Source organism: Mobula birostris, chromosome 8, assembly GCF_030028105.1.
Source record: "Mobula birostris isolate sMobBir1 chromosome 8, sMobBir1.hap1, whole genome shotgun sequence".
NCBI lineage: Eukaryota > Metazoa > Chordata > Chondrichthyes > Myliobatiformes > Myliobatidae > Mobula > Mobula birostris.
Window position 1 is genome coordinate 78,123,603 of NC_092377.1, and position 16,473 is coordinate 78,140,075.

At 39.8% G+C, this 16,473-nt stretch overlaps 1 protein-coding gene across 4 annotated transcripts in view; it reads right to left on the minus strand.

The window, feature by feature from the left end:
* Positions 1-16,473, minus strand: part of slx4ip (SLX4 interacting protein) — a 145,914-nt gene that overhangs the window by 105,520 nt on the left and 23,921 nt on the right. The window contains exon 2 of one of the 4 annotated variants that reach the window (XM_072265496.1): positions 10,099-10,359. The exons of the other annotated variants lie outside the window; for them this stretch is intronic. Coding sequence (XP_072121597.1) covers positions 10,099-10,158 — 60 coding nt within the window. The 5' untranslated portion in view covers positions 10,159-10,359. The remainder of the gene's footprint in view (positions 1-10,098; positions 10,360-16,473) is intronic. 4 annotated transcript variants of the gene reach the window in all.

Sequence of the window (16,473 nt, forward strand, 5' to 3'; positions counted from 1 at the left end):
AAAGTACATATATAACCCTGAAACTCATTTTCTTGCAAGAATACTCAATAAATCCATTAATAGAATAATAACCATAATATAATCAATGAAAGACCGCACCAATTTGGGCATTCAACCATTGTGCAAAAGGTAACAAACTATGCAAATACAAAAAGAAAGAACTAATAATAATTAATTAATATTGAGAACATGAGATGAAGAGTCCTCGAAAATGAGTCCATAGGTTGTGGAAACATTTCAAAGATGTGGCAAGTGAAGTTATCCCCTTTGGTTAAAGAGCCTGATGGTTGAGGGGTAATGTCCTGAACCTAGTAGCATGAGTTCTGAGGCTCCTGTACCTTCCTGATGGTAGCAGCAAGAAGAGAGCACGACCAGGGTGATGGGGGTCCCTGATGATGGACGCTGCTTTCCTGTGACAACACTTTATGTAGATGTGCTTAATAATGGGGAGGATTTTACCCATTATGGACAGGGCCAGATCCACTACTTTTTGTAGGATTTTCTATTCAAGGGCATTGGTGTTTCCATGCTGAGGCTGCAATGCAACCAGTCAATATACGCTCCACTACGCATCCATAAAAGTTTGTCAAAGTTTTAGATGTCATACTGAATCTTCAAAAACTACCAAGGAAGTAGAGGCACTGCCGTGCTTTCTTTGTAATTGCCCTCACGTGCTGGACCCTGGACTGGTCCTGTAAAATAATAACACTGAGGTATTTAAAGTTGCTAACCCTCTCCACCCCTGATGGTCTGATGAGGAGTGGCTCATGGGGCTCTGGTTTCATCCTCCTGAAGTCAATAATCAGTTCCTTGGTCTTGCTGACATTGACTAAGAGGTTGCTGTTATGTTACCACTCCGCCAGATTTTCAGTCTCCCTCCTATATGCTGATTCGTCACCACCTTTGATTCAGCCTCTCACAGTGGTGCCATCAGCAAACTTGTACATTGCATTGGAGCTGTGCTTAGCCACACAGTCATAGTGTAAAGTGAGTAGAGCAAAGGGCTAAGCACACAGTCTTGTAGTGCACCTGTACTGATGGAAATTGTGTTGCCAATCCAAACTGACTGGGGTCCAATTGCATAAGTTGGTATTGAGGCCAAGGTCTTGGAGCTCATTGATTAGTTTTGAGGGGATGATGGTATTGAACGCCAAGCTGTAGTTGATAAAGAGCATCCTAATGTATGCATCTTTGCTGCCTAGATGTTCCAGGGTTGACTGGCGAGTCAAAGAGATGGCATCTGCTGTGGATCTATTGTTCCAGTAGGCAAACTGGAACAGATCCAATCACAAATAAGAGAAACTCTGCAGATACTGGAAATCCAAGCAATAAAATGCTGGAGAAACTCAGCAGGCCAGGAAGCATCGATGGAAGAGTAACAGTCGATGTTTTGGCCTGAGACCCTTCATCAGAACTGTAGAAAAAAGATGAGAAGTCATAGTAAGAAGGTTGGGGGAGGGGAGGAATGGATCCAAGTCGCTCCTCAGGCAGGAGTTGACGTATTTCATCGCCAACCTCTCAAAACACTTCATCACTGTGGATGTAAATGCTACTGGATGATAAGTCTTTGAGGCAGGTTATGATGTTCTTCCTAGGCATTGGTGTAAGCGAAGTCTCCTTGAAGCACTCAATACCATCAGACTGACGAAACGAGAGATTGAAGATCTCAGTGAACAATCCAGCCAGTTGATCAGCACAGGTCTTTCGTGGATTCACCCTCTGGAAGGCTGTTCACACATCGGCCTCAGAGACTGAAATCACAGGATCACTGGGGGCTGTGGGAGTTTGTGGTTCCTCTATGTGTTGATGGTCAAATCAAGCATAGAAATCATTAAGCTCATCTGGAAGTGAAGCTTGATGTAACTTTACAAGAAGTAATATCATTCAAGCCCTACCACAAATTTCAAGCATCCTTCATTGATTCAAGTTTAGTCTGGAATTGCCACTTCACCTATGAGATGGCTTTTCAGAGATTGTACCTAGACCTCTTGTAACTTTCTCGGTCACCAGTCTTGAATGTCTCTGATCTGGCCGCGAGAAGATTGAGAATCTTATTCTTCTTCCAGGGCTTCTGGTTGGGGAAGGCGCTGGATGATTTTGTGGGACACACTCATCTACAAATCCCATTTCCAAAAAAGTTGGGATATTTTCCAAAATGCAATAAAAACAAAAATCTGTGATATGTTAATTCACGTGAACCTTTATTTAACTGACAAAAGTACAAAGAAAAGATTTTCAATAGCTTTACTGACCAACTTCTTTATATTTTGTAAATATACACAAATTTAGAATTTGATGGCTGCAACACACTCAGCAAAAGTTGGGACAGACCCCTTTGTGCCAAAATTCATGAGAATTGTTAGTCAGTTCAAAAGGAACATTTCTCAATGCAAGGTTACAGAGAATTTAGGTCTTTCAACATCTACAGTACATAATACTGTGAAAAGATTCAGAGAATTCAGAGACATCTCAGTGCGTGAAGGGCAAGGTCGGAAACCACTGTTGAATGCGCGTGATCTTCGAGCCCCCAGGCAGCACTGCCTAAGAAACCGTAATGCTACTGTGACAATTATAGCCACCTGGGCTCGGGAGTACTTTGGAAAACCATTGTCACTCAACACAGTCGGTCACTGCATCCAGAAATGCAACTGGAAACTGTATTACGCAAGGAGGAAGCCATACATCAACTCTATGCAGAAACGTCGGCGAGTTCTCTGGGCCCGAGCTCATCTCAGATGGACCGAAAGACTGTGGAACCGTGTGCTGTGGTCAGATGAGTCCACATTTCAGCTAGTTTTCGGAAAAAATGGGCGTTGAGTTCTCCGTGCCAAAGATGAAAACGACCATCCAGATTGTTATCAGTGAAAGGTGCAAAAGCCAGCATCTGTGATGGTATGGGGGTGCATCAGTGCCCACGGCATAGGTGAGTTGCATGTATGTGAAGGTACCATTGACTCTGTGGCGTATATTAGGATTTTAGAGAGACATATGTTGCCATCAAGGCGACGTCTCTTCCCGGGACGTCCATGCTTATTTCAGCAGGACAATGCCAGACCACATTGTGCATGGGCTACAACAGCGTGACTTTGTAGACACAGAGTGTGTGTGCTTGACTGGCCTGCTGCCAGTCCAGATCTAGCTCCTATTGAAAATGTATGGTGCATCATGAAGAGGAGGGTCAGACAACGGAGACCACAGACTGTTGAGCAGCTGAAGTCTTATATCAAGCAAGAATGGATAAAATTTCCAATTGCAAATCTACTACAATTAGTATCCTCAGTTCCAAAACGATTAAAAAGTGTTATTAAAAGGAAAGGTGATGTAACACAATGGTAAACATGCCTCTGTCCTAACTTTTGTTGAGTGTGTTGCAGCCATCAAATTCTAAATGTATGTATTTTTACAAAATACAATGAAGTTGGTCAGTAAAACTATTGAAAATCTTTTCTTCGTACTTATGTCAGTTAAGTAAAGGTTCACGTGAATTAACATATCACAGATTTTTGTTTTTATTGCATTTTGGAAAATATCCCAACTTTTCTGGAAATGGGGTTTGTACAACTGTTTTGGAAAGGTTATTGATAATGCATCTGAAGGTGCCTACATTTAGAACAATGCCCTGTGGAACTCTTCCAGTGACATCCTGGGGCTGGAATGAATGACCTTCAACAACCACAACCATCTCCCTTCTGATGAATATAACTCCAACCACTAGATATTTCCCTTTTTTTGCCCAGATTTGCAAACTTCCAGCATATAAAAGGGACATAGAGTCTAATGCTCCAATCAAACTGTGTATGAGTTACACTAGAAATGTATAAGAGTATACTGTGCATAAAAATGAACCAAATCACCATTGGCTACATTCTTAACAAGCACTAATGAGCCTGCATACTGTAGGCTTTAAAAAAACAACTTGCCTTTCAACAACAGGGAAACCAAGTCAAATCTGATAGGCTTATTTAACAAAACCTCTGATTGAACAATTACTTCTTTTCTTTTTTAGTTATAAAACAATCTAAACTGGTCAGGTTTATGCAATTGTAAATGCTAAGAACAATTGACCATGATTAGCAATTCTGATGCAAAGCAACACACACAAACTCCTGGAGGAACTCAGCAGACCAGGAGGCATCTATGGAAAAGAGAAAACAGTCAATGTTTCGGACCAAGACCCTTCTTCAGGACCGGAAAGGAAGGGGAGAAATCAAAGTAAGAAGGTGGGGAGAAGGGAAGAAGAAGTACAATTTGGCAGGTGATAGGTGAAATCAGGAGAGGATGAAGTAAAGAGCTAGGAAGTTGATTGGTGAAAGAGATACAGAGCTGAAGAAAGGGGAATCTGATAGGAGAGGATAGAAGACCATGGTAGAAAGGGAAGGGGGAGGAGCACCTGAAGGAGATGATGGGCAGGTAAGGAGATGAGGTGAGAGAGGAAAACGGGAATGGGGAATGGTGAAGGAGAGGAGAGGGGATCAATTATGGACAGTTGGAAAGATCAATGTTCATGACATCAGGTTGGAGGCTACCAATTCAGAATATAAGGTGTTGCTGTTCCAACCTGAGTGTGGCCTCCTTGCGGCCATAGAGGAGACCATGGACAGGGAAGTGGAATTGAAACAGGTGGCTACAGGGAGATCCCACTTTTTCTGGCAGATGGAACATAGGTGCTCGGTGAAGCAGTCTCCCAATCTATGTCGGATCTCAGGATACAGGAGGCCACACTGGGTGCACTGGAGACAGTGGATGGCCCCAACAGAATCACAGGTGAAGTGTCGCCTCACCTGAAAGAACCATATAGTAGTGAGGGAGGTGGTGTAGGGGCAGTTGTAGCACTTGTTCCACTTTAAAGATAAGTACCAGCAAGGGAGGAATGAGTGGACAAGAGAGTCGTGTGGACAGCAATCCCTGTGGAAAGCAGAAAGTGGGGGGGTGGGTAAGAGAAAGACGTGCTTGGTGGTGGGGTTCTGTTAGAGATGGCAGAAATTACATAGAATTATGTGTTGGAATCGGAGACTAGTGGGGTGGTAGATGAGGACAAGACGAACCTTATTCCTGGAGTGGCAGCAGAAGGATAGGGCGAGGGCAGACGTACGCAAAATGGAAGAGATGCAGTGAGGGCAGCGTTGATGGTGGAGGAAGGGAAGCCCCTTTCTTCGAAGGAGGAGGACATCTCAGTAGTTCTGGAATGAAAAGCTTCATCCTGAAAACAGATGAGGTGGAGAAGGAGGAACTGAGAGAAGAGAATGGAATTTTTACAAAGGGTGGGAAGAGATATAGTTCAGGTACCTGTGGGAATCAGTGGGTTTATAAAAGATATCGGTCGACAGACTGTCTCCAAAGATTCTGATACAAATTGTCCAAGATTGCACTTGTATTGGAAAGCTGTTTCAAAATTGTGCTTTTGAAGTATTTCTTTAAATAATGAGTTTAGCTGGGCAAAGCTAGATTAATACAGCTGAAATGAAATAAAAATTTAATCATAGTGATTATCCTCAACTGTAGACAGCTTAAAAAGCAGAAAGTGACACTAAAACATGAAATATTTTTGCTATAGAATGGAATATATCACTGAGTTGGGAAGTTGTGCCTACTATGTACTTTTATCCTTGTGCACTAAGGAACTACTTTTCGAAGCTTCTTCAAATTCCTACAAATAAGCCTATTAGTGATGAATGCATCCTTGGCCCATAGTGTGGATAAGATCTGATTCTAGCCCGATGTTTTCAAAATGAGTACAATAGATACGCAAGTCCTTTGTGTTTCATGTTAAAACATTAAGACAACATGCTGTACTGTTTATTAACTGGAAACTATATTTATGTTCACTGCAACTCAAGACAAAATAATTAAAAGCCACTAAAATTAAAGCCAGTCGGTTTCCCGATATGTGTGAAACAGTGTTGCGTAAGGAATAACAATTAGCCGATGTCTTGGAATCAAGAATAATTTGCTGAATTTGATTGTTATCCTTTATGGAAGGATAAGGAAATTCTGCAGTATTTTAATATTGCATTACAAAAGCATAAGGTCCAGGCCATTCACCACCTAAAAGTCTATCCTGTCATTCAATGAAATAGTTATAATACTATAATGCCATGCCATTACTTCCCAGTTTGATTTTCTCATCCCTAATTATTTAATTTGTCCCCAAGAATCCAACAATCACTGGTCTGAGTATACTCAGGTTCAAGCTCAGAACACCTACCAGGGCTAGTAGCAGTCTGAAAGGGAACAGAGTTTGTTTGGGATGGAAAGATAATTGAAAGAATTCAAAAACTGAATAGATTTGGGAGACACAGCACATTCAAGGACTTCATGGTGGATGGCCAAGTTGAAGGTGAGGAGTTAGTTTGCAAGAACAGAAGGGTTAACAGTGTTTTTTTTTGTGGAAGCACATAATGACAAGATTCCCGTAGACGTGGCCTGACCTGCTGAATATTTCCAGCATTTTCTGTTTAGTTAATGACAGGAAAGAAGGCGAGAGGTCTGGAAGAGGCACCGGAAAAGAGAAAACCATTAACAGTATTTGGTAATGTGAAATAGACAAGAACATTAGGTGATCAGCAGTTTAGAAGGAAGAGGGTATATAGGATTAAGGGAGTGGAATCCGTTTCTGTTTTCCCAGTCTTTCTAACAAAGGAAGCTTTGTATTTCCCTGTATTATATTTCATCTGCCACTTTTTGCATCATCAAACTAATATATAATCCCAAATTTATGTGACTTCATCTCATAGAGTAACCTCTTCTACAGCATATTATCAAAAGCCTTTCAAAGAATTCAGACCTGCTGGTAATCTCCCATCTTCTTTGCTACATATATCCTCAAAAAACAGATTTGTCAAACTCAGTTTTCATAATGTTATTTTGCATAAAGTACTACCTATTCCCATTAAATGGATTTTTATTCTGCATGATATATTTAATGATCACACTCCATCTGCTCTCAGCTTTATGTGTTAGACTATTAATTGTCAAAACAAATTTATAGCATGAATGAAAAATCTTTTCACATTTTGCCCATCCCAGCTCTGTTCTACATCACTCACAGCTCTCAGGCATCTTTCCACTACCTCTTATCTCCGGCTTAGTTTCCCACTACCAAGCTATGTTTTTGTAGTGTTGTAATCCACAACATAAATGAAAGCATTGCTCAGCACCTCTGAGCCCTTTGACACCGCTATCAAGCTACAGGATTTCGGCTGCCACACTGTCAGAAGTCTTACAGAAACCACAACCAGTTAGTATAATGTGCATATTGTGTGCAGCACCAGTAACCAAAAACAGATCCAAATAAACAGAACTAGAGGAAAAATAGTTTACAGATAACACCACCTAATTTATAACAACTCACCTACCTTTACAATTGCAAGCCCAACAATGAAATACTATCGTAACTCATTGTATGTTGTTTTCTGATCTGATATCTAGGTCATCCTTTCATGTGCCAGAAAAACTTAGAGTCACTTTGCAAAGCTGTAAGATACCTGACGAGAAATACATTTGTTTCTGATCTCTATACAACCCTTGACAACTTTAATGGGAAATATACAATACTTGTATGCTACTATTTTATAGTATTTTTGTATAGCATACAAAAATGTACTTACACTACATTGCAATTTTTAAACATTTTCAGAAATATCATTAAGCATGTAATGATTGCCTCTGGTAATTTTTCAAAATAGCAAATGGCATCAATAAATGGCTTTGTAAATACAATTTCATGGTATAAAAACAGAGTAAGTATGGTGAATACTTAGCAGGTCGAACAGTATCTATAGTAAGAAAAACAGTGAACATTTAAAATCAAGGACCCTTTATCAGAACTAGGAAAGAGAGAGAGTGTGTGTGTGCATGTACCTTCCTCTTCTGTTGAATGGTTTCATGACCTTACAGTCTACCTTGTTATGAATTTACACTTTATTTTTTACCTGCACTGCACTTTCTCTGTAGCTACTACACTTTATCCTGCACAGTTATAGTTTTACTTTGTTCTACCTCAGTGCACTGAGAAGTAATTTGATCTACAACACAGAACATTACAGGACAGCTGGTTAAAAGGTCAGCCCAGGATGCTGTGATGACCCTTTAACTAACTCTAAAATCAATCTAATCCCTCCCTCCCACATAGTTTTCCAGTTTTCTATCATCCAGGTGCCTATCTAAGAGTCTCTTAAATGTCACTAACGTATCTGCCTCTACTCCTGGCAGAACTTTCTACTCACCCACCACTCTCTGTGTAAAAAAAAACACTTTCCTCTGATATCTCCCATACACGTTCCTCAAATTACCTTAAAACTATGACCCCTCATAGTCAACATTTCTGCACTAGGAAAAAGTTTCTGGCTGTCTGCTTGATCTATGTCTCTTATCATCTCATATACCTATATCAAGTCACCTCTCATTGTCCTTCACTCCAAAGAGAAAAAGCCCTAGCCTGCTCAATCTACCCACCTAACACATGCTGTCCAATCCAGGAAGCATCCTGGTAAAACTCTCTCTAAAGCAAACCCATCCTAAATCCGCTTGAATAATATGCAAAACAATCTTTTCACATGTGACAATAATAAACCAATTCCAGGGTAAGAATACTGAACCGGTAAATCCAGTGCCAATGCATTCGCCACACTTTAGTATTTGCTGTATTTTGGTTATCCCATGGCAATTTTCTGCAACCAACAGAAAATTAGGTACAGGAGATGTAAAGGTTACAGGAGAGAATTCTGATAAATGGGGTCTAAGTGGATAAAGCTACAAGGGAGAAACCAATGAGAGTGATAGCCATCACACACAAAATGCTGGAGGATCTCGGCAATTCAGACAGTTTCTATGGAGGAGAATAAACAGTCAGTGTTTCAGGCTGAGAACCTTCAGCAGCCCAAAACTTTGACAGTCTGTTCCCATCCATAGATATTGCCTGACTTGCTGAATTCCTCCAGCATCCAGTGCGTGCTGTTCTAGATTTCCAGCATCTGCAGAATTTCTTGTGTTTTTTAGTGATGTGTATACTTTCACAGGCTAGATCTAGAGAAATGGCTTCCAGCTGGAGAGGCAAGGATAGTTACACAGATAGGAAGAGCCTAAGAAAGCATTGTATAAACCAGAGATTTTAAGATGAAGATATTTGAAAAACAGTGAGCTAATGAGGCCAATAGATAGCATCTCGTTTAAAAACAGGAAGCAGCTCGATGAAAAAAACAAGATACAAAGATTCAAATACAAAATATACAATTTTCACTCAACTGAACAATACTTTGTCTACACCTTTCAATGTTACTTTAAAAATTAAGAGCAAACTGGACTGCATTACTCAGTGATCAGAAGTAAAGTGATTTTCAAAAATTGATTTTGCTCAGGAAACATGATTAGTTAAGCAGCACAAAAATACCACATTGAGTTGGCTTTATAGATCTGCAACTATTACTGACCACATAAATACGTATACCATAGTTTACATGCGATTAAAAGCAATATTTCATTCCAAATTTATAAGGCATTAATGCTTTATGCAAAAAATTGAGTTTTTTTGAAATAGCTTCAAATGCCCTACCATAGAATGAGAAATACCTAGAAGCTACAGGCTGATGGGTTTCCTCATGTAAGTAATCCCCATTTTTCAACAAAATACCTCTGAATTTGCTTTAATTGTCTGAAAAAAATTCATGCATACATCCATGTTGGTAATAACCTTACTAGCAAAACCAAAAAATGCTCCTTTGTATGTATATGAAAGTATTACAGCTCCAAACTGAGTAGGTAATAATATATGTTAAGAAAATAAAATTACTCCTTTTCTTTTTTTTAAATGAGAAACTGAACTTCACATTAATGAAACCAACTTCTTGGGCTTCAGTTATTATGGCCTGCTTACATTTTATTTATATTATTAGTAAATTAAGTTAATTCTTAGATTTCACAATTTTAATCTAATTTTTGGCTTATAGCCAGGATATTTGTTGTTTCTATCAACATATAGGTAGCAACAAACAAGCAATTAAGAGAAATGCTAGAAAGTAGCCATACATTGACACGCAAATAAAACACTTTTAGAATAATGCAGATATTATACAATTTCTACCAAAAAGATCCCAGCCATACCTGGATTCTACTCTCTGGGTTGGAGTTCCAGTAGGATGTGATTTCTGTCTCTGGATCCATCCAACCGCAATCTATTTTATCTATGGAGTAACTTGCAGGATTTCTGCCAATCCTTCTGACAAGATGGAAATTACAGAAGTTCTATCATGTCTAAACAGGATACAAGGGATCTTGAAGTAACAGAAGGGTCTAGTTGATCAGACGAAGAGACCACTAAAAGACTCAGCATAGGCCAAAGCCACCAGCACCTAAAATTTTGGGCTGAGTGAAAGAAAGTGAGAAAAAGACAGCTGCAATATTCACCAAATGAAGGTGGTGAGTTAAGAAAGAGTACAACTTTATTAAATTAACAATTCCATTTTTCAGAACATTCAACAACTTGCTGGAGAAGTAAAGGAAGTACCAAAAATAGGATAGAAGGAAATCTCTGGGGACCTGAATTCCACCCTTGTGACAAATGGTGAAATGTAAACCATCGATAATTCCTGTTATCAATCACTTCAGAAATGGATTGAAAACATATCATGTGCATTTCTTTTGAATTAATTTCACTGTTATGGCAAAATAAAGGCAGCTGCTATAAAATAATTATCATACATTGCTGTACCCTTACAATGCCAATTGATAATAACTACTTGCATTTACATAGCATATGATTGAAATACGTCAAGTGTGCTTCCCACAATTAATTACATCCATTGATTTCCATGACCTATGTGCAAGCATACTGTTTCAGCAGTGAGATGAATAACCAGTATTTACTTCTTATAGGCGCGATTATGTGTTTATATACTGATTCCTTTGCATTTTGGAGGTATGTAACTTTGTCAACTAAGCCAAGCTAATGCTAAGAAGTAGACCAAGGCCTAATTCAAAGGGGGGGGGGGGGGGACCAGTCAGCTTCACAGCTGGAACCAGCTGAATGATAGTGTGAACAAACACCTATTAATCAACAATTAACCCACCGTCAAAGACATTCGATTTTGTGGTTGGTCAATCATTACTTCTGATGAGAAGTAAGCAACAGTAGAAAGTGATGATTGATCCAAAAGCAAAGTGTCACAATTACAATGGAACATAACTTTAATACAACTAACTGGCAGTTCTGAAAACACTACTCTGCTTTTCTTCAGAAATAATGAACGAAGAAATTTAGTAATATAACTTGAATTATCAGACAGGATTGAGTTTGTTCACTTTGTTAGATGTTATATTAAAAAAATCCAAAGTGCAACAGAATCTATAAAATAAACTGGACACAATTGTTAATATAGCACTTTTAGTAGCTATACCAGAATTGACAAATCCAAGTTAACAATGGTGGATTAGAAGTTGGGACTTTTGTTTAACAGAACTGCTGTGTATATGTATTATTCCTGGACTGTTTGTTCACATGCATCTCTAGTTTGGATCCACTCAAATTTAAATTCATTGGGCATAATTTATTTGTGATTTCAAACAAATAATATTGAAAGTAAGTAGTTAAACAGAGGTAAGGTACTTCCAAAATGAAGTTACATTACATATTTTCAAAAAGAATATTGCCTACTTAATTACCGTATAAATAAATGCAGCTCTAGAGCTCCCTCTTCTGGTTGATATTATCTACAGGTGCAGCAAATACAGTACAGAGTAAAAGTCATACAGCAGAGAAATAGGCCCTTGGCATACTTTGTCCATGCCAACAATTATACCAGTGCCCAAGAAGAGCAGGATGAGCTGCCTTAATGACTACTGTTCAGCAGCATTCACATCTACGATGATGAAGTGCTTTGAGAGGCTGGTTATGGCTAGAATCAACTCCAGCCTCAGCAAGGACCTGGACCCACTGCAATTTGCCTATTGCCACAATAGGTCTATGGTGGACATGATCTCACTGGCTCTCCGCGCAGCCTAGATCACCTGGACAGCAGAAGTAACTCTGTTAGGATGTTGTTTATTGATTACAGCTCAGTGTTCAACAGCATCATTCCTACAATTCTGATTGAAAAGCTCCAGAACCTGGGCCTCTGTACTTCCCTCTGCAACTGGACTACAACAACTTTCAATTGCCACATAAGGGAACTTCTGTTGAAGGCAAGTTCACACTGTCGCTAACAAAAATGGGGGAATTAGAATTTCTGCTGCACATTCCAGCCATTTTGTTTGGCCATGTAGACCTGAGACAGTGTGGGGTCTTTTCTGGTTTCCCTTTGGATCATCTCTGCCATAATAGGGAGACTTTTGATTTGATTTGGTGAAAATATGTCAAGGAGTGTACCCTTTTGTAAATTTGCCAGTATTTCTTTTTCTAGAGTAAATGGGACAATCAATCAGCATATTCGTGATTAGTTGTCCTCTTGAATTCAATGTTGTAATTGCATCCTCCAAGAAACAGAGCCCATGCCTGCATCTGTGCTACTGCGATTAGTGGAATGCACTGCTGTGGCTTGAAGATGGACACTAGTGATCAATGATCAGTAATAAGGGTAAACTCTCTCCCATACGAGTGCTGGTTGAAACATTTTTTACCCCAAATCAGATTCAAGGTCTCTCTGTCAATTTTTGCATATCTTTTCTCTGTAACAATAAAGGAATATGGGACATTCACTTCCATCACTCATATCATGTGACATAACTGCACCTATAACGTAAGATTAGGTGTCACAGGCTAGCTTCATTGGACCACATAGATCATAATGTGTGAGTGCAGCGTCTGACGTCACGGTTTTCTTTACCTTATGGAAAAGCCACTTCACACTACTTTGTCCATTGCCATTTCTTCCCAATCTGTAGTAATCGGTTCAAAGGTTGGAGCAGAGTAGCCAGGTCTGGCAGGAACCTGTTACGGTAATTGACAAATCCTAAAAAGGACTGCAACTGTGACGCGTCCTTTGGCCTTGGGGCACCTACCACTACTTGAGCTTTCCCAACACACTGGTGTAATCCTTATGTGTCAATGTTGTGACCACAGTAAGTGATGCTCGGTTTAATGAATTCACATTTGTTGCATTGTGTTCTGAGCACATAAAATTCTAATCTTTTTAACTCTGTCTGAAACTTTGGAGATGTTCCTTATCATCCTTACCAGTAACGATGATGCCATCCAGGTAACACTGAGTGAGTGCCTGGACAGCGTTGCAGCACATGCTCCATAGTTTTCTGCCAGAGTGTAGGTGCAGATACTACTCCAAAAATAAGCCCTTTGTGAATGTTTATGGTGAGAAACGCTTTGGACTCCTCTTCCATCCCCTCTTCATCTATAGGAAGGCCTCAGCTAAGTCCACTTTGCTGAAGTGATTCCCTCCAGAAAGGTTTGCAAAGATATCCTCTATTGTGGGCAGAGTGTCAGAGTTATAGAGAAGTACAGCACAGAAACAGGTCCCTTGGCCCATCTGGTCCATGCCAAAAAGCCATTTAAACTGCCTGATCCCAACGACCTGCACTGAAGAAGTTCCCTTCATGTTCCCCTTACACTTCTCCCATTTCACCTTTAAGCCATAATCTCTGGTTGTATTTACTCTATCTATTCCCCTCATAATTTTGTATACGTCTGCTGAAACTCCTCTGAATATTCTACATTGTAAAGAATACATTCTTAACCTATTCAATCTTTCCTTAAAACCCAAGTCCCACAGACACGGCAACATCCTGTAAACTTTCTGTGCACTCTTTCAACCTTGTTTACATCATTCCTCTAAGTAGGTGACCAAATGGCACACAATTCTCCAAATTAGGCCTCACCAATGTCTTATAAAACTTCAACATAACATCCATTTTCCATATTCAATACACTGACTCATGAAGGCCAATGTGCCAAAAGCTTTCTTTACGACCCCTATCATCCAGATCATTGATATAGTTAACAAACAACAAAGGACCCAGCACTGATTCCTGCAGCACATCACAGGCCACCAGTCAGAGAGGTAACCCTCTATGACCACTCTCTGACTTCTCCTATAAAACCAAAGTCTAATCCAATTTACTACCTCATCCTGAATGCTGAGTGACTGAACCTCCTTGGCCAGGCTCCCATGCAGGACATTGTCAATTGCCTTACTAAAGTCCATGTAGACAACATCCACTGCCTTTCCTTCATCCCCCCTTCCTGGTAACTTCCTTAAAAAAAATTACTGATTTACTTTCAGTATCGGGTTGATGGTGACCTTAAAATCTTCACAGATCCTGACAGACCTATTCTTCTTGGCTACTGGGACCACCGGCATTACCCATGAGCATAATGCAACCATGGAGAGAACTCCTTCAGCCTCTATGCAAAGAGGATGTGGCATACAAATGGTGGATGGATCACCAATCAAGTTGTAGTTGTCTCAGCCAATGCCAACCTCCTGTTTTTTGCCACATACAAGCCAAATGTAGCTTGTTGGTTGTTGAATTTCCCTGGTACGAATGTCATTCCCACAGGAGTTATCTTTTCTCCAGTATAAGTTCTTAGTTGGATATTTGTAGGCTTCAGTATCTTTGAAAAGCCATTTTGTGGAATGACTGAAATAGCCAAGCCAGTGTCCAAATCTATTTTAATTAATTTGACATTCACTTCTGGTGTAAGCCATATTGCATGTCTCGTGTTAGTTTTTACATTATAATCCTCAAATCTACCAGTCCTGCGTCACTCTCATCATCAGAAATTTCACCAGCAGTATGCAGATTCGTTCTCTTTTTGAAACTGCAACTTGACTTTTTAAAAAATCTTTTTCTCTTCCCTGTGCAGTCCATTTATTTGCATTTTGTATGTGCCCTACTTCGTTGCATTTTCTTCAAGTTTTACCTTTAAATCCGCATTAGTCTGGTGTACGTGAGCCCCTGTCACATCAGTAACACAATTTGTATGGCCAGACCAGTTTCTATTTAGAAGGTACAATTTGCTTCACGCTCACTTGCATTCCTGACTGCAACACAATTGCATCTCTGTCTGCTATTTCCCTTGATACAGCGATTTCAACCGCTCTGTAAGTTGTGTTTCAGTAAGGAGCCATTTTTGACTACTTTCTCGTAAGATTCCACAAACTAAGGGATCACTCAGTGAATCATTTAGCCCATCTTTGAACTGGCAATGCTCAGACAATTTCTGCAATTCAGCCATGTATATTGAAATAGACTCCCCTTCCTTTTGACTCCACTTATGAAACCTGAAGCATTTTGCAATCAACAATGCTTTTGGTAATAAATGTTCCTGCATTACTTTCACAGTATCAGTTTGGTGGAAGCAAACTGCATGCCTTTAAACCCACTGCACTCAACAAAACTGGCACTTGCTTTTCATTGGCTATTTCATCTATTCAAAATACTGCTCAATTCACAAAATCCATTAATTTGTTGGGCAATCGAATGCATCAATCTTTCCAATATAGCCAGCCACTTCTGCATTTTTTATTTATGATCATCAGCCAGAACTCACTGTTTATGAACCCTGAATTCATCTGCTTTCTGCCTATTTTTAAACTCAAATGTCTTTCTCCTCTGCAAGGAAAAAAAAGTTTGCAATTTTTTAAAAAAACTCGAATATCCTGCTGTGCTTTTTTAAAAACTCAAACATTTTGCTGTGCTTCAACAGGTAGGTAGTTGTCTCATGTTTGTTTACAACTTCTTTGTCACCACTGTTGCGTTCCATCACCAAAACATTAAACCAATTGATAAAAATACACAAAGCTGGGAATAACATGTCTTAGTTTCATTTTTTACTTTAGTGAGACATGGTGGCAGGTAGGGTTCTCAATGATAGATGCCACCTTCTTAAGGTGTTGCGTTTTGAAGGTGTCCTCAATGCTGGGAGGCTAGTGTCCAGGACTTGCAATGGCACCTCCATATCCGACAGTGATGCAACCAGTTAGAATGCTCTCCACAGTATACCTGTACAAATTTGCAAGACTCTTTGGTGCAAACCAAGTCTCCTCAAATGCCTAAGGAAATAGGAAGGTGCTGTCATGACTTCTTTGTGATTGCATCAATATGTTGGACCCAGAATAGGTCTTCAGAGATGTTGACACACAGGAACTTCAAACTGCTCACTGTTCCACTGCTTATTCATTGGTGTATGTTATCTCCACTTCCTCTTCCTGAGAAGACAATCAATTACTTGATCTTACTGACATAGAGTCCAAGATTGCTATTGTGACACCAGTTGATCTATCCCACTCCTGTACACTTCTTCATCAACATCTGAAATCTGCCAACAATGGTTGTGTTGCTGGCAAATTTATAGATGGCATTTGAGCAGTTCCTAGCCACATAATTGTGGGTGTAGAGAAAGTGGAGCAGTGGGCTAAGCACACATCCTTGAGGTGTGCTAGTGTTGATTGTCAGTGAGGAGGAGATGTTACTTTTGATTCATCCAGAATGTGGTCTCCCGCTGAGGTGGACAAGGATCCAGTTGCT